General features: G+C 42.5%; 2 protein-coding genes across 2 annotated transcripts in view; one reads left to right on the top strand and one right to left on the bottom strand.

The window, feature by feature from the left end:
• Window positions 1–2,164: 2,164 nt before the first annotated feature.
• pax6b (paired box 6b) lies at window positions 2,165–15,775 on the top strand (the record flags this gene model as incomplete). Its single annotated transcript, XM_083940272.1, has 12 exons — window positions 2,165–2,177; window positions 5,090–5,143; window positions 8,468–8,598; window positions 8,925–8,960; window positions 9,046–9,261; window positions 9,669–9,834; window positions 13,054–13,212; window positions 13,522–13,604; window positions 13,722–13,872; window positions 14,470–14,582; window positions 14,859–15,000; window positions 15,690–15,775. The coding sequence occupies 12 exons, from the start codon at window positions 2,165–2,167 to the stop codon at window positions 15,773–15,775; spliced, it is 1,350 nt and encodes a 449-aa protein (XP_083796398.1).
• Window positions 15,776–20,959: 5,184 nt separating this feature from the next.
• Window positions 20,960–25,939, bottom strand: part of elp4 (elongator acetyltransferase complex subunit 4) — a gene marked incomplete at its 5' end in the record, with an annotated part of 57,184 nt that continues 52,204 nt past the window's right edge. Inside the window, one exon of the mRNA XM_083928552.1 lies at window positions 20,960–21,986. Within this exon, the coding sequence (XP_083784678.1) occupies window positions 21,858–21,986 (129 nt within the window). The 3' untranslated portion in view covers window positions 20,960–21,857. The remainder of the gene's footprint in view (window positions 21,987–25,939) is intronic.

The raw sequence follows: 25,939 nt of genomic DNA, 5'->3' as shown, positions 1-25,939 counted from the left end.
TCTCTCTCTCTCTCTCTCTCTCTCTCTCTCTCTCTCTCTCTCTCTCTCTCTCTCTCTCTCCCTCTCTCTCTCTCTCTCTCTCTCTGGCAGCGTCGTTTGTCTACTCATTGAACCCATAGTCAGGAATGCGATGGTTGTTAGGGAGTCCTCTTTCACCTCCGAAGTGTTTTATTGATGAGCTCTTACTTCTCCTACTGTTTCACATGTCAAAGAAAGTCAAGTGTAGGCCTCCATGACTTTATTTCAGGCCCCTCTCCCCTCCAAAAGAAGAAGCAATTTCTCTCCCCTCCCCCTGCTTATGCCTGTCCCGCTCCCCCCCCCCCCCTCTCTCTCTCTCTCTCTCTCTTTGCCTTTTCACGCACCCCCTTTTCTGCTTTAGTTTGGCCTCCACGTCCATACAACCCTCATTCTCTTCCCCTCGGTTCTCCTTCCTTTGGAGTAAGCGACGGGGCTCCTAAGTGCTGAGACTGGTGCTGCCCAAAGCCCCGGGAGTATGCTCAAACACGGGCGCAGAGGGGTTGCTTTGGGGTGCGTTGAGGTGTGCGTTAATAGCCAGTCATTCAACCAGCGCGGTTTGGGAGCGTGTGGCCATGGTTACACAGTCATTTGCTTTACTTTATTTACGCGTGCTATTTGCTGTCAGGTCGCAGGAGTGACGTCGCCGCGCCTCGCAAATGTGTCCATAAAAAGCACCGGAGCTTGCCTAAAGGCTGCGCTCTTTACGCATGGTGTTCTTGTTGACAGGAGGGGTAAGGCTATTCAGGGGAAGGTGATACCCAAAAGAATCAACAAAAGCACGTGGTGGACATTTTGGATAGTTATTTTTAGTGCGGGAGGGAGGGCCATTCCATTTTCAAATGTAAAAGATATCCACAGTAAATACGCTCCCATTTGGAGCTTTAAGTACAAAACATACAGCACCAGAAGTGTCCTCTAGTCTTTCCTATTTTAGAGTTAATTCATTGCTTTAAATCCATAACGAAGCACAAACTGGTGCAAGTTATTTGAACATTTTATATTTTGTCACAGTATTAATGGTTATATGTCAGTGGTGAATACAGCCTGCAGGTCTACATTTGAAAATAATCACACAAACAATCGAAACAACAAAAGTGACATTTTGTAACATGTCTACAAAGTTTCCTCATGCGTATATAACCTTAGCATTCGTAGAGCGTCGGCTGCTTCATATAAAAAAATGAAAAACGCTGCAGCTCTTTGTAATTTCTATTTGAGCTCCAGCACATTCACGTGTATTGCTGCTCCACTGCTACTTCCCCGTCCCCCCTTGCAGCACTAGTTAGCCTCAGGATGGAGCTGAACATGCCTCAGATTCCCTGCGCGGACTCAATTCAGCCTGGAAGAATAGAGCCTTCCGACCAATGGGCATTTCCGTGGCAGTTGCTTTGCAATAGGGCAATATTCAGCAAGTGCGCGCAGGGTATTTGCATGCGTGGGCTGATTAGTGGGTTGGGAAGAAGGCTCTCTCTCTCGCTCGCTCTCTCCCTCTCTCTCTTTCTCTCTCTCTCTCTCTCTCTCTCTCTCTCGCTCCCTCTCTCTCTCTCTCTCTCTGTGACTCGGCCCCGTTTCCCGCTTTGGCTGTGTGGTGCAGGGGGAAGTGTTTATATGGGGGATGATGACAGAGGTCGGGTCGCGCTAATGGGCCAGTGAAGAGCGGCGGAGGGAGGCGAGGCGAGGAGATGCGAGGCGCACACAGCAGACCAGGAACACATACATTAATACACTTGTTCCATCACCAATCAGCATAGGTGTGTTCATGCTCTTACCCCCACCTCCTTCTACCGCAACCACCACCACCATCACTCTCCCTCCCTCCTTACCCCCCCCCGCCTCTCTCTTTCCCTTCCCCACTCTCTCTCTTTCCGACTCTCTCATTCGCTCTCTCACACGCCAGCGCACATCCTCGCCAAACTCCATGCGTCCTGACATCTGAGTTCACTGTCAATCTCTGTCCCCTTCGCAGGGATATCCCCTCCGTCTCTGCCGAAGACCACTGGAAACTAATTTTTCCTCCTCTAAACTTCCCGAGAGAGACTGATCCTGGTCGGCTTTATTTTCTTTTTTTTTTTTTTTGCTCTTTCTGTGGTGTGGAGAACTAGGCTGTAAAGCCTATAGTTTACCAAGGACTTTGACAAGACGCAGGATGCCACAAAAAGGTGAGATACTGACTTAAAGTTTGCCTGTGCTATTTAATGATGGAATTATTATTGTTATTACTGTTATATAATCATTCATTGTTATTATTAAATGAATTATTGTTTTATATTATTCATATTATTATAGGTCATGTATTGTCGGCTGTAGGTTGAGGTTCAGTGGTGAGGTTGTGGGTGTTATCGTTTGGACTGTGCAGCCTGTCTTCTGACTGGACTCTCAAAAGTGCGAACAGCCTTTAGCGCCTCTGTCTGTTTTATCTGCTCGATTTTGTTGGTGTGTTTAGGCCTACGGATAGCTTACCGCTTATTTATGACAGTAAAGAGTAAAAAGTCACGTTGGGCCAGGACAGTGATCATCGTGGAGAATGGGGCGCAATGACCCGTTGAGGAAAGGTGTCAGATTGATTCATGCAGGCGAGTCACCCAAGCGCCTTCTACAAAAAAAGAAAGAAAAAAAGAAAAGAAGCTCCATGAAACACTTGGGGAGGAGGCCCGTTTGAGCGTGTTTGTGTTCAACTTTCTCCATTTTTTCCCAAGATTTTCCCCTTAAGGACAGCGAGTTCAACTACTTTTACATTTGAGCAGTGAGGCTGTGTAGTATTTTTAAAATAGTCAGACACCGTATTTGACGGCCTATAATACTAAATCATGTTTTAAATAATTACAGTTATAACACAAAGTATAGAAACAAAGTGCTGCTGCTTTTTACACGATTTTGTCAATACGCTTCGACAAATGATGAGGATAAAAAATGCATTAATTCACCCTAATTGTGCATTTTTATTTAGTAGTTTTGAAGATAAACTCTGCACAATTCAGCCTAAAAATATTATAAAATTCAAATAGACTGACAGCAAAAACACACCAGGCCTATGGCTTTATACAATCTCAACATACACTATTGATCCTTTGAGGTGAGATTAAACCTGTTGGCCACATGCGTGCTAATAACTGACTAAATATATTCTGTAAAATGTAACACATTTTCAAAGTCATGTCTTTATGGGCATGTATATTATATATTCTCTATTAGCCTGCAACTTGCACCGGGACCATAGTCAAGGCCTACATGCACTATTTCTGCATATGAATGTTTTGAGCGCGGCCAGAATAGGCAAGTTGAATTAAGACATTGTTTTTACGGATTACTAAAGGAAAAGAAATGCAGATTAGATCGTAGTTAACCCCGGGAACAACAACGTTTGAGCTTTCGACCTTAAATAAATGATTAACCACTTTGACCTTACAAGACTAAGAGGCTGCTCACTGTAGAGCATAAAGAAACACTGGCCAGGCGTAAATAAGCAGTTTTAAAAAATATATAATATTATTCCACCTTAACTTTAACATAATGACATTAGGTCAAAAACAATAATAATATACAAATTAGTTGGGGCTTGTTTTGGTAATTGTAGGTTATGCTAAACAGTCTAACTGAGGCTATGTGGGCCAGTGTGATGGAATCTGAATTTGATTAATGCAGCCTATTTGTTAAACATGAAAGAAAGCTACAATCTAAATGCAATGGCGGCCCCTGCGTGCGTCCCACAAACTATATAGCCTCGGTCTAAACACAGTCTTGTTATAGACGTCGCTATCAGGCCATTTTGCTCTGCACACAACACAACTTTGCATGGAGAGAGAAAACGAAAAACTTCAGACATCTCCCTCCCTGGCCCCCTTTTTATCTCCCCCCCAGTCAATAGCTTCTTTAATGCATCTGTCTTTCCCAATTGAGCGCCCTACTGCGCTGTTGTGTCTTTAAAACCGCTTTACAACCCGCACCAGCAGCACAAAATAACCACCAAATATTTGTAACAAGAAATTACTTTTTGAATTTCTTTTCCCTATAAAAGCGAGGGCAAACAAAACCCACATTCAGGCACTAGCGGCACCGGGGTCACGGTCGTGTGTGACTGTGTATGTGTGTGCGTGTGCGTGTGCGTGTGCGTGTGCGTGTGCGTGTGTGTGTGTGTGTGTGTGTGTGTGTGTGTGTGTGTGTGTGTGTGAATGGTCCCGGAGGGGGTGGATGCATGCCTCCGGCTCTTTGTATTAATCTGAACTTGTTGGTGTGTTTAGTGGGGAAGCTGTGTGTTTCTGGTTGCGGAGGCCGAGTTTTCGCTCCGGGCTTGAGGTATACGGAGGCAGAAATGGGGTGCATTGTTGGGAGTCCAGCAGGCTTTGTACATCAGCTTTGTACCCCCTCCTGGTCTGGACCTTTGCAGAGCAGTGAGGCGAGGTAGACAACGTGTGTCAGTTTCCACATAGACTCTACAAGAGGAGGGATATCAAGTTATAAAAATAAAGAAAGGAGCCTCTTACTGTGAAGATGAGGGCCGATTGCTTTTTAAGCCTTGGAAGAAATAGTGCTGCAAAAAGAGTTATAGGGCCGATATCACGACTAGGCTGAATTTATTTTGACAAGTGCTGTAGGAAACCGGCCTAACAAAAGTGTTCAAATAATCTTACCCCGCGTCAATTCTTTGTATTTATTTGCTTGGCAGCAATATTTAGGTTAATTATACATGTAGGGCACAAATGAAGATACAGTAAGTGCATCAGTATAGCTGTGGCTGTGCTAATGTGTTGTTTTGCTTTGTCCTATAGGGAGACATTAAGTAGTGAAAACGGCAGATGATTGACTAAATTGTTATAGAGTGGACAGTCAACTCTGTTTCCAGGCAAGTTTAATTAAAATACATACATACACTGAGGATGTGAAAATTCATTATTCATAAATAATGTTTTAAGCACAAAGAACCGCAAACATTCTATTCGAACGATGAGATGAGAAACTTTATTTATTAAATATATATATATTAAAATGTTGCAAATAATTTGACAGTGAAAAAAAAAATTAAAGATGTGTCTATGATGTTAACCAGCTTTGTTTTTCCCCCTGTGACGCTTAGAATACCACAACCAAGCCACGTGGGAGTCTGGCGTAGCCTCAATGATGCAGAACAGTAAGTTGTTTTCATATTTATTTGTCTTTTAAAAAAACTTCAGATTACGACCACAAGTAATGTGGTTGCATAGAAGCAACACCCACTGACACTATGCACTGGTTGTTATAGCGTAATAACTTAAAAAAAAACACTTTAAAGGAAAGGAAATGTATGTGCAGGCATACATTTGCATGACTTTGAGGCGCAGGGGGCGAAATATTCTCAGTTATTTGATGGCCGTTTCATTGCTGTTAATTTTTTTTTTCTTTTTTTTGCAATGATAGGTAGAGAAGTTATTATTGAACAAGTTAATCACACGTCGTCCTGCTCCAGAGAGAGGGAGGATAGAGGGGGGTTGGGTTGAGAGGGAGATTTTTGTTTCTGCTTGAGTTGGTATTAAATAATTGCACAGCCGTCTGCATTAGCGTTAGAGCTGGCTGCCAGGCTGCATACAAGATTAGCTGCGTAGAGAAGAGCCCTGCATGAAACATGAGGAATAGCAATAATGTCTTATGTAGATTAGTCCATATTCTTCACGGACAGACAGCATGAACTAGAAAGAAAATGCTCATATTATAACCGTAGGCCTCACTGTTAGGTGCAGTCTGAACTCACAGCGGAAGATAAATATTAACAACCATATTGTCGTGGGTGCCAATCAAAAAACAAAACAAAAAAAAACATGGTACATGAAGTTGCTTATAGGCCTTTGTGTTTTTAAAGTGGCCCACATGAGTTGAATATGTCTTGTTCCTGGTTGTGTGTTGAAACAAAAAAGGATAAACATGAAACATTTTCTCTCTTGCTGCTGGACAAGAGGTGTATGACATCTGTGATGAAGGTGTGTGGGATGATTTTATTATATTATTACTCCATATACCTTGATGACGTGTCTGTGCTGTAATATGTGCGCATTAGTGAAACAAATCTGTTTTAATCCCCTGTTGGACCACATGACAGTTGGAGTGTTTGATGTGAAGAGGTGTGATTCATGATTAGGTGATTAGAATATTTTTTTATTTTTTTGTATTTTTTTTTACGAACTGCTGGCATTAGAGCTTTATTCTATAACTACAGCGCTGATTTCCTTTTTCTTTTTTTTATTTCTTTCTATTGTTATTATTTTTTATGCTTGCCAATGTTCCATTATAGAGATGATGGGGCCTTATCAAAGCTGTGTACAATACCCAGTGCTCCTGCTTTGCAGCGGATTGATGATAATGGGATGCTCCCCTGGCTTGGCATGTGATGTCTGGTGCGAATTGTCGAGGAGATATCATTGGGCCCGGCCCTTTGGGTTGTCTAAAGGTCGCGACGGCCTCGGTGGCTTTTGTGCTAATAACTCCTGGGTGTATATGGTGGGGAGCGTCCAAATTGACACCATATGTTTTCCTATTAGTCGACTTGCAATAGAATACAAGGCGCATAATCAGCGCCAGCGGGCGAGATCGACTCTGGGCACTTGAGGGAATTGTGTCATGATTAAGACTTAACCTTAGGAGTGTTTGATTTTTATGTGATGTCCTTATCTGACGGTTTTATCGATCCGGAGGATTTATATGATAGTTATAAATCAGAGGTGACGGAGCAGCCCTGGAGAACCCGCAGAGCAGGACTGCTTAATGCGGGTGTAGTCCAATTTCAGCGTAAGAAGTCTATTAATTCCACTTAATCCTGGAATTACCAAAGAGCAGGCGGGATGATAATGGATTTACTATCAATCAGATCCACGCTGGAAGATTATAACACATAGCGGCCAAAAGGGGATATGTTACTCAGTTAAACAGGGGTGATTTTCACTCCGCTATACACCGGCCCCCTTTTGATCATTTATATAAAATTAAGTCTGCAGTTTAAAGCACAGTCCTGTGACATATTTCAGAGTAAAGACGCCCACCGATTGCACACAACAGGACCGCAGTGGCTGTGAGCATTTGTTGTCAAATACAAACAAGGGGCGGGGGGGACGGGGGGGGGCTGCATGTCACTTTTAATATGTTAAGAATCCAGGCGCGCCCTCGTTTCTGTGACCGCGCGTAGCCCCTGGCCACCTTAAAACGAAGTCTCCCTTGGAGGGTAAACGAGTAGCGTCCAATTTTGTCTGAGTGATATCCAAATGCAGACAGAAAGGGTCGTTTTATCATGCTACTATTTGTCGTGACGATGCGATTTTCAAAAGCAGAGCGGTGTCATAAAGTGACATGCCTGCCACAAGTGCTCCAACTGATCTTTTCAATTAGCCTCCCATGCATGATCCGAGGCGACTTCCGCCTATTTCCAGAAATTAAGCTCAAACTTGACGTGCAGCTAGCTTTATTTTAAAGACAAATGTCAGGCAGGCTCATCATATTTTCCCCCTCTTCTATATTTGGAGCTTATTTATTGCTAAGGAGCCTCTGCTCCCGGAGTCAATGTACCGGGCGGCAGCGCAGGGGAAGGGAGCGGAGAAACAGAGAGCAGCTCAGGCACTCCGGGGAGTCAGCTCTCCCATTTGGCTTCAGGTTTGCCGGTTTATTTTGTGCTTTAGAGAAAAAGAATAGATTTATTTAGGAATCATTTTTTTAAAATTCAGTTTTTAAATTTTTTTTTTAGACAATATCCAATCATTGAACATGCTATTATAGAGCTAGTATTCTATGTGGTGTCTGTCTTATTGATGCGTAATTAAGGTGTCTTTTGAAGGACTACTGTAGAAAGAGTTTAAAGTCGATTTAAAGTCACTTTGCAAAAAACAATGTTTTGGAAAGAACGCTAATTTAACACATAATTTTAGGTTTAGTATTTTATGTGATTGTCGGCGGTTGTAATTTTGAGGGTAGTTTATGGGTAAGGTGCTGGTGTGGGTGATGCGCAGCTGTATGTGGATGGATAACGGTACGACTGTTTTAATACACAAGTTTGCCGGTTTCATAAAAGGTTGGTTGAATGTCCTCGGGGCAAAAGACCGAATGCGTTGTTCATTTAGTATTGGAAACAACATTGAGATGTTTTGGTTTAGTTTATGTGAGGCTTTTGTCGTTTAATCTATGTTCTGCATGTGTTACTGAATAACTGCGCAATGTTTGTCTTAAGAGGGGAATGTAACAAGCGGTGTAACAGTTTCTTTATACTATTGTTTTATCAGTGCGTATGGATTTTAAACACTTTTTTCAACCATATAACTGTTAGTCAACTGCAATAAACATCCTGCACTACTGTATGCTGTCTCCATGTTTCATCTTTAACTCGGCTTCTTGAGCGCTTTTACCATTCTCCTCTCCATTAATGAATATTATGATCAAATATGTTTGAATTAGAGTTATAAGACGATGTGATGACTGCGATGCTTTTGTCTCCATGTAGGTCACAGTGGCGTAAACCAGCTTGGTGGTGTGTTTGTTAATGGTAGACCGCTGCCGGATTCCACCAGGCAGAAAATAGTTGAACTTGCTCACAGTGGCGCTCGACCCTGCGACATCTCCAGGATACTGCAGGTGACAATCACACTTTTTTGCACAGAAAACAGGTTTAATACACACTTTGTCTTCAATGGATACAAACTGATTTTTTAAGCCATTAAAATCATTGAGCGAAAATAAGACAGAAGAAACGGTATGGTTTTCTAATTAAATCAATGTTTCCTGTAACCTAAATGTTGCATTTTATGGTTGTTTTTAAGTCAGTGAAATTATCATCTACTATTTACTGAAAAAGTAATAAGGCCGACAAAAAGGAATACAATCTACCTGCTCTTATAAAGATAAATCTATTGTAGGAAATGCCAAATATATCATTCAAGGCATATTTTTTGTGTTTATAGACCCATGATGAAGTCCAAGTGCTGGACAGTGAAAAGGTGATAATTATTTGACGCCATCTTAGAAATTCCGTTACTAGTCGTAAATAATGTATGTGAATTGTGTCTTTTGTTTTCTATCCAGGTATCCAACGGCTGTGTGAGCAAGATCCTGGGCAGGTATTATGAAACTGGTTCCATAAGACCGAGAGCAATAGGCGGCAGCAAGCCCAGGGTCGCCACTCCAGAGGTGGTCGCGAAAATCGCGCAGTACAAACGGGAGTGTCCGTCTATCTTCGCGTGGGAGATCCGCGACAGACTTCTGTCGGAGGGGATCTGCACCAACGACAATATACCCAGTGTAAGTGTACTGACTGTAAGTTATGTGCATGATTTAATTTGCCACATGAAGTGACTTTTTTTCTCATGCAGTGGAGGAAAAGGAGATGGGCAACGAACCATTCAGTCTTATTAAATACCGTGCGCTACAAAAGTGTGGAGTGCGCGTTATACTACACATGTGATCACCCAAACATACAGTCAATTAGAAGGAGCTCGCTGTCCATTTGCGCGCTTTGCATGAACATCTTCCTGTGCGCATTTATTATGATTGTTACGCGTGTATCTGTGTGTGTGTGTGTGTGTGTGTGTGTGTGTGTGTGTACGTGTGTGTGTGTGTGTGCGCGCGCGCGCTCCTGCACGGCCACATCTTTGTACCCTGATACGGCCACCTATCTAATCTTTTATCATATGTAATTTGTCATTCAGGTGTCATCGATAAACAGAGTCCTCCGCAACCTGGCTAGTGAAAAGCAACAGATGGGCGCAGATGGCATGTATGACAAGCTGAGAATGCTCAACGGTCAGACAGGAACTTGGGGGACCCGGCCCGGCTGGTACCCCGGAACATCAGTGCCAGGGCAGCCCAACCAAGGTGAGCCTCATTATCACACAGTGGCAATAAAGACACCTTGACGCATGCCCGATTGTATCAGAGAAGGATACAGCCGGGCGGTCTGTTTTCTCAGGCTCAGTAACCCCCCCAAAAAATAAATAAATAATTGACTAGTTTCTGATTGAAGGTAGCTGCATTAAGAGTCATGTGAACTCCACAGAGGTCACCAGAAATTGTCATGTTTGAATATGAATAGTTTTACAGCTTACTATTCCAGTGGTTCCGGTCCGCTACTCTTGTTTGCAGGAAGGTATTGTATTGGCATGCTTTGATGCCCTGAACAAGACCCCCAATTAAGACTAGTCGATTAGAGGAAGCCATAGGCCATGCATGCAGTCTGAATGCCTCCACTGTCCCAGACATGGATGTGCGTGACAGCGGCTCGTCCTTTCAGCAGAGGTGTCCACCCAGCAGCCTGCATTTTCATCCCCTCCTGATGGGGAGGCAGAGCCGGGGATCTGTGTGCGGGGATATTAGTACAAAGGAATGTTTTCCTTCACACGCAATGATTGGTTATGGGAACGGTCCGCACTACGTGTAATTGCTCATTAGAGAGGGCTTTGTCTCTCATTATGGCAACATGCAGGAGTGTGGAGATGGTAAGGCTGCTGTGGAAATGTTCCACGTCAGAGGGTTTTTCCTGCCGGCCTACTGCAGGCCAAACACTGAGCACATTTTGTTTTTTTGGAAACACCACCTTTTACGCTTACTTTGCTTCTAAAATATTAATTCATTAAACAAATATTACGACGAAGCATCGAGTCTCATTATGCATCAGAAAGGGAAATGCAAGTGCTGGAATTCAGCCTTTGGAAATAGTAATTTGCATTTGTTTGATGACCATTTGGACACGTGGTGCTGTTATCAACAAGCAGTAAAGCGGAAACGATCATATTAACAGCTAAATGATTCACTTTATTTTGGGGTCATAATAACATTAGTATTGTTGTTGTTATTATTATTATTTCACATAATAGAAACGTCCTACTCATTTAGTTGTGTTTATTGTGGTTGCCGTTGGTACAGCCTACCATAACACGTTAAATTAACTATCATGGATGCTTAATAAAGATAACATTTAATTATAATACATATTCTATCCGATTATATTTGTTATAACACCAGAAATATTATCAAAAATAATAATAATGAATAATAATAACAACAAGAAGTTATTTGCTGTGCTTTCAATCCAATGACTATTTTTAGTAAATCAGGTGTCTCAGGGGAATGAAAATATGTTTTCCATCCGACAGCCGAGTAAGCAGATATAATGGCTACATGAGAGTGACAGGGCCCCAAAAGGAGACAACTCTATCCAAAGGGGGAACGAATAAAAACTCCTCGTCGATTTCGTCTTTTATCTCTTTCTCATTCCCATTCGCTGCTATATGGCTCTAAATCCCGTCTATAGGATTTAGTCTCTCACTTTCTCTTTCAGTTCTAAGCGGTTTCTCAAGAGTGTTTTGATCCGGTCTCAGCAGCTGAAAGGTGCCGCAATTGGTTCGGTATCTCTTTTTTTGCTGCTTTTCCGCCTCACTGGCTGAGACATCGTGATACTAAAGAATGAGTTTATTTCCCAGCGCTTTTATAAAGAAAACAAATCCCATCCTAGCGTCAGTGGGTCTGGCAGACGGATAATAGCTGCACATTCACTCCTTTTTATGGATTATCCAGAGTGAAGAAACAAATAAACTATTTGCCTATAGAATAATACTTTTGTCTATTTTTTGCAGCGAGGGGAACATGTTGCATCAGGTTGTTCCTCCAGTTAACCAAGATTTTTCGCATTTAGACAAACTTAATATGTTTTCAGGCCTGTAGCAAGAACGTAACATCACCTGGGAGCAAACGTGCACACGATGGAACCCTTCCCCCCTAATACATACATATGTGGAAACTATACTTTCTAATTTAAAGAAAGTTTCAAAAGTAAGAACGTTTTGCACATTTTAACCTAATTTGTGTGTGTGTGCACATTTGCTTTTAGAGGGCAAAGAAGCCTGCATGGCTTCATACTGCACCTGTTCCAATCATGTCCTTGAGCAAGGCACTACTCGCTAAAACAAGAGCCAAATCCGGTTTAAAAACATAAACAAAATCTGCATACAAAAGCTGGATTCCCCCTTCATGGGTTCACCCCACGGCTCCAGACAAACATCCGTGAGATATTACATAAAAAACACCCCTCTTATCAACGCACCCCTGCTTACTTTCGCATTAACTTATCGGTGTGATAATGATGTCCAACAACAAGACAGACATTAGTCGATAAGCCTCGCCCTGCAACTGAAGGGGCAGTGAATAGATTGGCCTTATTTTGGTTGTTCAGGGGGTTGCATGCTCTCTCCTCACTCATTTGTTTCCAATTGAAGACAGAAATCCTGACTGGCGTGTAGCTGGCCGGGGGACGTGATTAATGATGGTAGTGGATAAGGGTTAACACACTGGACTCAAAGCTCTGTTGACTGGGATCCTCGTGCGCACAATGCCAAAGTACTATAGCCTGTGCGCCTCCAGAGAGAGAGGATCCTTTTGTCATCTCCTCCAATGGCCCCCCTCCCATATATTACACCCACCGAGGGCTCACTGCTCGTCCCCTGGCTGTGTCCATAGTTTAATGGTTTCCCTTACTCCTGAAGGCATTGTATCATCCTGAAAAGCGTCTTCTCCTATTCAAAAGTTGGTGGTCACCTCAATAGCTATACCAACGCCCATATGGGAACGACCATTGAGGCATTGCTCTGCCCTAGAGAAAAAAAGGGGGCTAGAGAGTTTGGGGTTTTAATACATTTCATAGGCTCTGAAAAGAGGCTCGCCACATCTTGTCACATTTCTCTTAACCTTTTGAGAACACACGCCATTGTTGGGAAGCAAGAAGTACGCGGAGCCTTTCCCTCGCTCCGACCTGTTTTTCCCACAATATTTTATAAACAGTTGAACCGGCGAAGCCTTTTTCATATTGTTCCCTTTTCACGCAGGCAGCCGTGCGTAATCTGTCAACATTAAGAGGAAACTGCAATAATTCGTCTGTTTTTTTGAATGTAATCAGCCATGATATGGGCTTTAATTAATGATGTCGCACCGCCGCGGTCTGTACAATTAGCTTTAGGGCGATACAACACGAGGCCCGAGAATTAATTATTCAATTAGCTTAATTGAATGTATATTTCCATTATATGCTTCTTTGTTTTTTAGATGGCTGCCAACAACCAGACGGCGCAGGAGAAAACACAAACTCGATCAGCTCGAACGGGGAGGATTCAGAGGAGACGCAGATGCGGCTGCAGCTCAAGAGGAAACTACAGAGAAACCGCACGTCCTTCACACAAGAGCAGATCGAAGCACTGGAAAAAGGTGGAACATCAGTGAATCATTCAAACCTACATTTATATCCGCCATATTGATTTTTAATTTAAAAAAATGTTGCTTTCGTTATAAGGGAAAATGCACACTTTGCTGGTCGTGTCAGGTACATTAACAGAGCTACACGTTTAATGTTTTATTATAATACGCGATAACAGGCCTAACAGCCTATCTGTTAGTAGTATTCCATAGTTTTGGATGACATGAAGACATTTATTCAACTAATAGCCCTGCAAAAGCTAAACTGGCCTCGACCTTATTTATTCCTTATTTTCTGTTGTGCGATTTCTTGCATTACAGAATTTGAGAGAACTCATTATCCAGATGTTTTCGCTCGAGAGAGACTAGCAGCGAAAATCGACCTTCCCGAAGCAAGAATACAAGTGAGTGATCAGAAGTTTTCCCTTTTTTTAAAAAACAAAAAAACAATAGATGTGTCAAAGTTTCAAATGCTACAAAAAAATGCTTGTAAGAAAATTAATAAGCAGCTTCCATTGCAGGTATGGTTCTCAAATAGAAGAGCAAAGTGGAGGCGAGAGGAGAAGCTGCGGAACCAGCGCCGGCAGGCCAACAACTCCTCCAGTCACATTCCCATCAGCAGCAGCTTTAGCACCAGCGTCTACCAGGCAATCCCACAGCCCACTACACCGGGTAGGTCCACCACAGCTGGGATAATACTTACAAGACAACCCCCCCACTCCTGAACATAATGTTTACATTTCACATTCAGATAGAATATGTGTAATTACCAAAATGCTGAGTTTCTTACAATAGTCACATTACATTATTACTGTATTGTAAGTAACAACAAAAACAAAAAAAAGTGTGTGTGGGTTCACGTCAGACAGAGTCCATGTGAAATATTACTAAATATTACTATGTGACAGTCTGTAAATTAATATAGGCCAAAAGGGGGGTAAGAGGGGATGTCTGTTCGCTCTAGTTCACACGAAGAAGCATCGGTGGTTTCCTTTTGATGGATGATTGAGCAAAACTTCTCAGCTGACTATCTGCGTAATTAGGAATCCAGCACGAGGGCACGCTGGCAGAGTTAGGGCTCATGCTCACAAGTCAATCATCTGAGACACACACTGTACAGTATGTGTCCGGGCCCATCAGCCTGTCGAATAAGGTGTCACCTCACTCACGCACTACTTAACGATAATGAGACGGGCTCTCAGTGTGTGTGTGTGTGTGTGTGTGTGTGTGTGTGTGAGATTTTAAACACATTTCCATTTTCATTCACAGTGTCTTTCACCTCGGGGTCAATGCTTGGTAGACCTGACTCTGCACTTGCAAACACCTACAGTGCGCTGCCCCCAATGCCCAGCTTCACCATGGCAAACAATCTACCTATGCAAGTAAGTAACAGACCATAGTGCTCACTAGTCAATGATGTGAAAAGATATACCTTTTTTATGCGAAATTTTATGATGATTGATATGATTGATAGAGCGGAATCAAACACACCAAGAGTAATTTAAATTGTGTTTCCTGGCCAAACAACAACAAGAAAAGGATAACTTTCTCAGAGAACTCAAATTATAAATTAAATCAAGAAGCATCCGCCGCACAGTATTACAGACTACAACTATGGTTGGCTAAGCTAATGTAACATTCTCTCCCCCTATCTATAGCCCAGCCAGACCTCCTCTTATTCCTGCATGCTGCCTACCAGTCCGCCTGTGAACGGGCGGAGCTACGACACATACACGCCCCCTCATATGCAGGCACATATGAACAGCCAATCAATGACCACTTCTGGTACCACCTCAACAGGTAGGCAGACAGTTCATTGTTTACCAACATGCCTGGGAATTAATCACTACAAACAGTGCACTCTATGAAACATCTGCCGCCTTTCCTGTAAATTAGGGGGTACTACGTAGCCATCTTTGATTCATGATCTTTTGCAGCCCTTTCCTCCTATTACAAAACTTTCTGGTTCAAAGAGATCAGCATCTGTACATCCCATATCATTTTCCTTCTGCAGTAGCATGCATTTCATCGGCGCTTTCCGCCATCATGTCAATCCCACCACTCCAGCCCATAGTTTAGTTCCACCCCATTAGGATGCTTTTACTGAGAGCCATATATACCGGTTATAGTCATGAAGAGTTAATCATGCATAACCACATTTCCTCTGTGCTAAATTGCTAATTAATTTGATTCATTTGCTGTTCTACTCTCTCTGTTTAAATGCCATTGCCAAAGCCTCAATTTATCGAGCTTGCACGCCTTTTACTATGCAACCATGTGGCGAGCATTGTGACTTGCTGCAGTCCGCTGCTCGTCTACCTATTTGCAAGCTTTTAAAGCACAATGCTCTGTGCTTAGAGGCTAACCTGTGTTAGCTGTCACACTTATTGTGCATGGTGCATCCATTCATCAAATTTGGCATGTTGACTTCCGGGGCTTTTTAATTTTGTTTTTATTTTACTGACAACTTTCTCTTTTTCTCTCTGCAGGACTCATCTCTCCTGGAGTGTCTGTCCCTGTCCAAGTCCCAGGGAGCGAACCTGACATGTCTCAGTACTGGTCAAGACTACAGTAGAGAGAAGAGCTACTTCACCCTGTAACCACCCACTCCACCATCGCCCTCCGGCAGTGCTCCTCACACATACATGGCACAGGAGAGTAAAGAAGGCAAGAGAGGGTTGTGAAGAGGCAAAGGAGAGGAGGAAAGAAAGACAGACTCTGGGAGAGCATTTGGACGTCTGGGCTTTGTGTTTCCAGTGGGACTATGTGCTGTTCTGTAGCTCTAGGCACATTAAAACGAGGACTTGGACGAGAGAACAACGGTGGAAAGACAGAAAAAAATGGACCTCTGTAAAGTGCCCGTTGTTAAATTTTTATGGAACAAAACTTATCTGTTTTTTTTTCTATTTCCAACTTCAGTCATTGTTTCCTTTTTTCTCTGGTGTGTTAGTAAATGGCCATTTGTATGTTAATATGAAAAACCAAGATCAAGTACTGATAGATGGACTGCTAGAAAACCATGTTGGTCTTGCGTTTGTTTGAGAGAGGAGAACCTGAGAGATTCTGCCATGACTATCTTTTGATCTGCTTATATCGAGACTTTCTACCAGCCTTTGCATGGTCTCTGGACGCTGTTGCATATCATTAAAGACGAAAAGCTGGAGGGAAGACTCTTACTGTGTCAGAAAAAAAACAACTATTTATTGGTCTTATTTCTTACGAATGGATATTTAGCAGAGGACACTCAAACTCGATCCACCCACTGAGGCTGTGGTCTTGACTCCTCTGACATGGCCTGCATTTGCCGGCTTATTAAACATGGATCACTATCAACGGCTCAAAGTGTGCAAAGACGGCGTGACATGCGACACCTTGGATCTTTTGCTTCGGTGGTTGGATTGACTCTAGATTACCACGAAGAACATTAAATGTGGGAAAACAGGTGTAAAAGAAAAACCTGTAGTCTGTAAATGGTAGACTGCGTCTTCGATATAATCCAGTTTGTTTATGTCAAAATGTAAAGTACTTGTCTTCCCTAGAAATCTTCCAGAAAGATTTCTCCAATAAAAGTTGATTTCATTTATATCCCTGAGAATATTCTATAAATGTTCCATGCATCATGAAATACATTTCTTTAGGGTCAGGTACAATTTGTCTCTTAGGTATAGTTGTATTATAGTGTCCTATGGTCAAAAAAAATGTGCAACTAGAAATATTTAATTCCTATAATTATGATTAAACATTGCTTGACAAAGTTTTAAACTTAAGTGTTTGGCAGTTGTTTACAAGTACATATCAGATTTAATCATTGTTGATTGTAAAACAGACCAAAGCCTTTGTATTTCATCTAGTACACAGTTTTTTTTAAAAGATATTAGTCTTGTGTTGCAAAATTTTGTAAACACGTTCTGTTCGATTACATTGGCTTCGAGTTCGTCAGACTGCGGTCGAACCCCGCAGTCATTATTTATAATTGAAGACCATGGGAGGGTTTTTCTAGCATCATCTGTCATGCTCTTTTGAGTTTTGCATTTTTATTTCAGTGTGTACGTAGAACATGGACACACACTGGGTTTACGTCTGAGCAATGCTTCTGAGATAAAAACGTCTACACGCTGTCTCTTAAATATTTCAATTTAATTTTATTTAAAATGGAGCTTTCTAAATGTATTTTGTGAAAACTATAAAACATTTTGTACAGTAAAATTGTGTCTTAAAGAAAGCCTTTTTGCCTGTTCAATGCTGTGTCTTGTACAGTGTCAATCTTTACTGAGCAACTAGTCAAACATTTTGACATAATGGATCCTAGCTGCAAATTTAAAGAAATATAAATGCTGACAAATGCTAGAACAAGGGCTTGTAATACACACACACACACACACAACACTTCCAATTCTCACCAAACAAAGGTGTGCAAAATAACAAACCTCTCTTGATGTATGGGCTGAACCAAGTCGACACAGACCACACAGCACAACACCGCCACACAATGAGAAAGGTCAAGCAATTCACCATCGCTGGCTCTTGTTGTAGCAGAGTTACGAGGGTATGGAAAAAAATACAGAACCAATGAGGAGGAGGAAGAAGAGAGGGGGGGAAAAAGTCATGGAATAAAGCAGTCAGTGCCTAGAGCGAGGCAAAGGAGCGATTGTGTGGCAGAGTGAGTTATTTTGCTTCACTTGCTGCCTCAGCAGGGGTGTTGTGTATGTGTGTGTGTGTGTGTATATGAGGGGGTGTGTTAGAGAGAGAGAGAGAGAGAGAGAGAGAGAGAGAGAGAGAGAGAGAGAGAGAGAGAGAGAGAGAGAGAGAGAGAGAGAGAGAGAAAGAGAGCATCTAAAATGAAAGGATGTCCAGGAGAGTTAGGTCAGGTAACACTCACACAGTATGTAGCAGCACCAAATATCTGGCTAAACTGATTCATTTAATTTACATGTCAGTATTTAATAGTCCAATCAGAACTTTGAGGTTTGGAGGTTAATCAGATTTTTAAGGGGATTCTTTTTTTTTTCTGGAGCTAATGCAATTTCTCTGTTCATTTAATCCAGTTTATCACACAGACAGAGGAATACCAGTTTGAGAGCACAAGCAGAAGAGGAACATTAATAATTACAGAGAGAGAGAATGAAAGAGATTCAAAATGCAAAAAAGACTGCAATAAATCGAGTTCTAAATAATACACAGCTTCTGGATAAAAGTTTTAAATGTAATTCTCTCTTGGAAACATAGACAGGCAGTATACGTTTCTGTAAACATTCCTGAGAACTTTGTGCTCTTCAATCTGTTTTTTTAATGAGACAACAATTTTGACCTGGCAACGTGAATTACCACAGTACTAAACAGAAGCTGACACTCTGAGCTAACGTCTGTGCTCTATGTGTGTGCCATAAGCGAACACAAATGAACTTTTCTGTCATCATTGTACAAGACAATACATAATAGTCAAGTTTTGTGTATTTGACACATATAGTGACCTCATATGTGAAACTAGATCAGCTTTATTAAACCAAAATTGGCAGAGACGGAGATATCCAATGCTGTAAAAATGTATTGGCCCACATTGTGTTACTTTAATAGTGCTGCAATGTGAATGCCATTCAATAATAGAATCCATAAGGACTGAGCTACAGCTACTGTAGGAAAACAACTATGGCTTTCGATAGCAATCAATAGGACATGAGCGACAGCTGCCAAAAGACACGATTATAAACGCGTATTCTCGGTTCCGTGGCTTCCTTTCTTTGCTAAAGGCCAAGTGAGGCTTTCCAGAAGTAGGTCTGAAATGCGCCAACAGCACCTAGTGTTCATCTAATGTGTTATTGTTGCCGCTTTCATTAAGATCAAATGCAAATGGAAAAAAGAAAATGCCTCATATGAAATGCTGACATATTTTTTCATCCAGGTTTAAATACTTTATGACAAATTATAAAACTCAATACAGCACAATAACACGTTATAAACCATTATTGAGATTTTGAGCAATAAGAAGAAAGAAAGATAAAGAAGAAATCAAAACCAAAAACAATCATGTCTGGGTTGTCCTTAGTACAGTGTACCATTTCTTACTGTCGGTGAGGTGAGGGGGATGAGGCATCTAAAGAGTCTTGTATGATAATTTATCCGAAATAGAAATCACATTGATGAGGAGAGAACGCATTCTCCGCCTGATTGTTCCAATTGTTGTGTTCAGAGGCTTAAATTAACTAAGATTTCCTGGTACCCAGAATTACTTATTCATATTCATTACAGAAGCATGTGTGACAAATAATAACCCCTAGTATTGTCTAACCGCAGGAGCAGAACACTAACAAACCCACTCTCAATCTGGTAACACAAGTCCTTTTTAATGTTGTTTGTTTTCATTTTGAGTAAAGTGCATAGCTACGTTGTATATGTAAATTGAATGTGCATAAAGATGACCAGGGGCGACACGGTGATGTGGTGCTTAGCACTGTCGCCTCACAGCGAGAGGGTTCCTGGTTCGAATCCCAGCTGGGGCCCTTCTGTGTGGAGTTTGCATGTTCTCCCCGTGTCTGCGTGGGTTTTCTCCGGTAGGTTAATTGATGTCTCTAAAAATTGCCCGTAGGTGTGAATGGTTGTCTGTCTCTGTTTGTCTCCATGTGCCCTGCGATAAACTGGCATCCTGTCCATGGTGTACCGTACCCCACCTCACGCCCGATGTCAGCTGGGATCGGCTCCAGCCCCCAAGCAGTTGAAGATGAATGATGATGATGATGATAAAGATGACCATTGGGCGAACGTGAGTACTGGGACCAGCGTCATTTCACTAATTTCTCAATGTATAGAAAAGCGAGAACCCTCAATCTTTATAATATGATCAGAAGAAACTTCTATAAAACTTTGCGGAGAGTTTTAAAAGCGAACTTTCTGAATTGACTAAACAAAAGTGAATCATGGTGACATGGAGACATGGCAAGTGTGAAAAACAGATGTACCAGTCGTATGTCAACATAAACAAATGCCAAAATGAATTTATTGTTTTAATCTACCTTAAAAAAGTGTACCCGAATATGTCAGCTCTTTGACAACAATAACTGTTTTTTTTTTATCTTGGCAAGTCTAGCTTACGTTTTCCTGTATTAGTGACCTGTGTATGTCATCTCTATCTCTCATACACCTGATATATGCGCACTCCATTCATGCATGAAACTGTCAGGTAACACTACCCTCTCCCAACACGTGTTGCAGATGGTTACCAATACTGCCAGTTTTCACAGGCAAAATTATTCAAACTGGCATCAGCAGCAGACTGAGGAAAACAAAAATGAAACATTTAATTTTTCATGTTGTTTTTTTTTCTCTGTTTCTCCATGTCACCATTTGACCTAATTTGTTCTTTTGGGCTTGTCATGGCAAAGCAGCTCATCCAGCAAACATGCCTGATGAGGTGTGAAGCCTGCACCCAAATCCAGCTCTCCTACCCTCTGCCCACATTCCTGCTCAGCTCTCCAGTTTACTGGAGGTAGACGTCACTCACCGGCACAGTCTTAGGGTCAGATGGACGCATACCTAGTGAAGCTGAAACCAGTGAGGCAGACCAGAGATAAGTCATTCATAACATACTCACTTACATCCTCTCAAAGTCTCGCAGTTAGTTAACTTTCCTATCAGAGCTGGTGTTGAGATGCATAAACAAAAAAGAGCATATGTTGCACCGTGAATATATTTAATTTTTTATTTAACTACACAAAAAGCACATTTCATTGCATTATCCAAGAAAATAAAGTACTATTGTGCATGGTGAAGCCAGTCAGGAGTGGCCACTTGTGTTTGTACAGTACGCTCGGAGCATGGGAGAATAGAGTTGAATTATTTACTGTTTGCCAAGAGTGAGAGTCTGTAAGGGCTAAAAAGTATTTCATGGTTACACTTTACTTGAAAGCGAAATACCCAGAGAAAGAGAACAACAAAAAACAGACAAAATGTACCAAATCATAAATAACCCCTCCATCTCCAATTTGAATCGGGTTAAGTACTAGTCACCCTGCCAATCATATACCTTCATAGGACATTTTGAAATACCATGAGGCTTACATTTTTTTTAAACTTCAGCGCAAATTCGTATAGCTGTGACATGTATGCGCATGCGTTCACATGTTCATCTGTTCACACAAACACACAACCTTATACTTCACCTACATGCCAAATTCCAGCCTCCTAGGGGGAAAACTGAAGTCACCAAAGGGTGGGGAAATTTTTTATGGACAGAAGGACCAACCTACCGACCAACAATCCAACCAACAATCGACAGACAGACATGACCAGCTAGTGCTGCTGGTCGCCCCTTAAAAAAAAGCAAACTGTGGGTTTAAAGCTTTGGTCAATAATATAAGTCAAATGAACTTCTCATGACAGCTTAGAATTTGCAAATATCATCTGTAAAATAAAAATCAGAGAGTACTGTAGGTTTACATAAAGAAAGGACTTGAAATAAAGGCTTAAATGTGTCCGCTATGAGACGAGGTACTGTGGATGTTTAGATCTTCACCCCTGGCTGGGAAAGTTGGCAGGTGGTAATATCTGGCAGCGTTATCAAGGTTGACATTACGTGGGCGAGGGAACAACCTGGTCACCGCGGTAAAGAGGACAACACCGCAGCGTTCCAGGTGTTGGTTGCCCGTAGCGACTGTGTGGGAGAGCTAGAAGTCCAGGTGTTTGTTGCCGGAAGTGCCAGAGCCACAGGCCGAAGCCACCGTGGCCGCTCCTGCCAGCTCCCCCCTGCTCACACGACTCACTGTCTCAGACAAGTCTGGAGGCAAATGCAGTCTCTACAGAAATAAGAGAGAGAGAGAGAGAGGGAGTGGGAGAGAGGGAGGGAGGGAGGATAGTATTAGATCAGCTTGTATGGGAAAAAAAAGAAAGCACTACAGTGGATCAACATACAGTAGATGGTACACTTCAGTGATGTTTATTCACAGAGAGCCATGTTGGGTTGAAATTGCATTAAATGCTTGAGCACTCCTCTCAGCACAGGCATTGTGGAGTAAACCTGCTAGCGTGCTGCTAAATGCCTCAGAGAGCTTTAGGTCTGTTACAGCTCAAAGGGAATAATGTGTGTGTGAGAGTGTGTGTGTATGTGTGTGAGGTTAGGGTGTTTTGAGAAGTTGCGTATGGGACACAACAGTATCCATTTATGAGGTTAGGTATTAGAAAAGTGTGTTCCGACACAAATGCACATGCAAAACATGGATGTGTTTGCACTTGTGTTCATTTGCTGGGTTAGTAACACTAATACCGGAGTCATTAGAATTAAGACTTTTTAGACTTTCATAGTAAAGCTTATCTATGGAGCAGCCCTGTGCCAACTCAAAGCACAAAGACTAAGAGGTTAATGAGGGCCACTCATGTAAAGCCCCCTAACACCAACGCACTAACTACTATAAAGCTTAAGAGGGGCTACACTGCTCTGCTCTCTCCACAAGCTGCTAGAAAGCCCGCCAATGGCACTCCAGGAACAAAGTAGTCAAGAGGTGCTGAGAGCGTGAGAGGAGGTGAAGTATCTCCAGAGTCAAGTGCGCCTGACAATGGTGTTGAGTAGCATGTTGCTCAAGTGTCTATCGAGGAAGTTGAATCAGAATACAGGCATACCGGGCACAAGAGAAGTTAAACCCTGTAATTTGGCCATGAAAGAATCTGCCATGACATCTGACACCCATTGGTCAAAGCCTGTGCCCCCACCCCACCCCAGCCCTCTAAACCTTCCCTGCCCGCCACATCCTTACCCCCTCCAGACATGCAGCTTTAGAAGAGCCCTTCCACTCCCACTGATGCTTATCTTTTTTTTAATAACTAGGTGTTTGGGTACAGGGTTTAACAACGTCATTACTAAGAGATAATTCAGGACTACGCGACACTCTTTACCCCTCTAGGGTAGACTACTTCCACCCTTTGCTTAATACTGTTGTTTCAGGAGCACTGAAACTTCAGTCTGAACTGAAAAATGTTTTTACATCACTGATGTTCATGTCTGATATGAAGACTTGAGATCCGGCTACTGTGGCTAACAGGTCAGAGGCGTGTCAAGTGATCTCTTTTCTGTTCAACACATTGCCTTTGTGTGTGTGTGTGTGTGTGTGTGTGTGTGTGTGTGTGTCAGAAGACCGTTTGTAAAGCAGGTAGAGGGAACAAGAGTAGTAGTCTTCATGCAGCCCTGCAGATTATCTGGGGCAGGTGAGCTCTGAGACATTGTGAAGGACCTATAATTTAATGTAAGACTGTGAAGGTAAGGTTACAAAGGACTTATAGAGGCACGGCTGGAAAATCCCACTGCGAGAAAAGACAAGAGATACATAATGAGCATAACTCTTGTGACACCACAAGAAGAATGATCAAGTTGGAAGAAACACACATGATAAATTAGTTAAACTTCTCTCTGTATAACTCCTTCACACACACACACACACACACACACACACACACACACACACACACACACACACACACACACACACACACACACACACACACACACACACACACACACACACACACACACACACACACACACACACACACACACACACACACACACACACACACACACACACACACACACACACACACACACACACACACACACACACACACGCACACACACACACACACACACATCCATACAAACTCATACATTGGCCTTGAGGGGGCCTCCAGAAGCTCCAGCTTCCATCCCTGCCAAACCTCACCTGTGTAACCTTTCGTGTCTTCAGCTCACTCAAGTGTGATTGAAAAAGAAAAACAATGCATTGATCAAGCCTGGACTCAGTCCTGCTTAGCGCACTGCAGCGGAAACACGGTAGAGAGAGGGGTAGGAGAAAAATCAATCACATATACATCATCCTCAGTGGGTGAGTAAAAAAAAAGAAAAAGACATCACACCGTTGTCTGGCTGTCACGCACCCACGGGCCCGGCTACACCGTGTCTGTTTGGCTCTGAGCTCTGTGAACCCACTGAGCATGTGCAGAGCGAAGGTCAAAGCAATCCAGAAGTGCAGCTCAGCTCCTCTAACCTTTGAGTTCAGGGGCAGATGAGAACAATCAATGCTAACATCAAAGTTGGAGGGAGGAGCAGACAGAACTAATCGATCGGTTTGACACACAGAGGGAAAAGGGAGCCTAATAACAGTCTGCGATCATCCTGCACATCAGTGACAGCCAATATTAGAGCTGATAACTATTATTGGTTATTAGGGCTCTGAAAGCTCATTTTGTATTCAGTTCCACTTAAAATAAAGCCCTTTTATCTCACTGTCCATGCAAGTTAACTGGATGGGGACAGTCAAAAAAAAAAGAAAAAGAAAGGTTTTAATCTTTTTCATCCCAATTTTGAAATTTACACCCAAATATGTTGATGGCAACCAACTGCACCAACTGCATTCACACCAAATGAATGGAGATCAGTGTAGGACTTAGACAGACATAACCAGGGAGGCTCTAAGTCTGCTTCCCTACGACCTGCACACTCCATGATGTAAACAAGGACATCCGGAAAACCCTCAGAGGCATAGTGGGGTGTATGTGTGTGTGTGAAGTCTTTCTTTGCTGCCTGGCAACCTTCGTGAGGGTGGAGAAAGAGGAAAAAAATAGAGAGGGGGGGGGGGGGGGGGGGGGGGGTGTTGGGATGGGAGTGGATGGCGGGAAAATAGACCATTGGCTATGGTGCATTGGTGAAGGGAGGGGGGGGGGGGGTGAAAATGGATGTGTGCCACAATGTTAGTGCAAGTATGCGTGTGCAAGTGAGTGTGTGTTAGGAGTTGTGATGTTAGTGTTCCCTCCCTGGTGGCGAGCAGGGGTAAAGGTCCGTGGTTCAGCTATGCTCCACAGCCAGAGGGGCTGGGGCCATGCTGGCAACGGGGTGAGTGGTGACAAAGCTCCAAACGAGCGCTAAGCACTTGCAATGAGCCCTCAGGGCCGGCCCGCAGACTAGCTTTGCCTAAGAGGGTTACTAATATCACCCCACAATGGACAATTCCCTTCAGCTTACTAAACACCCCAAAGACTCGGGGTTCTTAAGGAATATGGCTTTTCATGCTGCTTGTAACCGGTCGTTTAAAATCTCCACATACACCAGTGGTTGTTTGTGGATATGTCATATAAGTGTTTTATGGCTCAGAAAGGGCACCAAATAGCGTTAAATGTTCTTAATCATGTTTTGGTTATTGGTATAAAAATGTTATATAAGTGCATTATATTCCAAGATCCAAATGGACTAATTTTTCCAACTGGAGCTTAAACAGGACCCACTCACACAAAGCAGCCCCATCAAAGGCATTCCATTGGTGGTAACGGCTTGCTAATGACTGGAGTATTAGGTGCTAATTTAACGAGTCATTTCTTCCATAGAGTTTTAGCCACACTTTTAAATGGCCCGTGTCACTGTACAGCTTAGAACTACGGGAAACCCAACACCTTGTTGGAACATTTGACAACCGGTCTGGCTGTTCCAATCAGATTAGCCGATGTTGGAACATGCTCATGGAATTGACACGATATTTACCATAAACACCTACTTAACAGAATCATTGTTGTAATTTGGTCAGCATATTATAAGCTCTATTAAATCGGTGAAACGAGAGAAACTGAGCATTGTATCACTTAAGCCCCTTCCACACATGCACTGCAAACATGAAATTATCTAGACATTACCCGTAGAGTTGTATGTGGGAGCGCAAATGTCCGATTCCATCGGACTGGGCATCGAACAGAGTTTACCCTCCCAGCTCCC

This window comes from Echiichthys vipera (genome assembly GCF_963691815.1).
Source record: "Echiichthys vipera genome assembly, chromosome: 1".
NCBI classification, from domain to species: Eukaryota; Metazoa; Chordata; class Actinopteri; order Perciformes; family Trachinidae; genus Echiichthys; species Echiichthys vipera.
The sequence above is the reverse complement of the archived record's forward strand: the minus strand, read 5'-3'. Positions and strand labels throughout refer to the sequence as shown.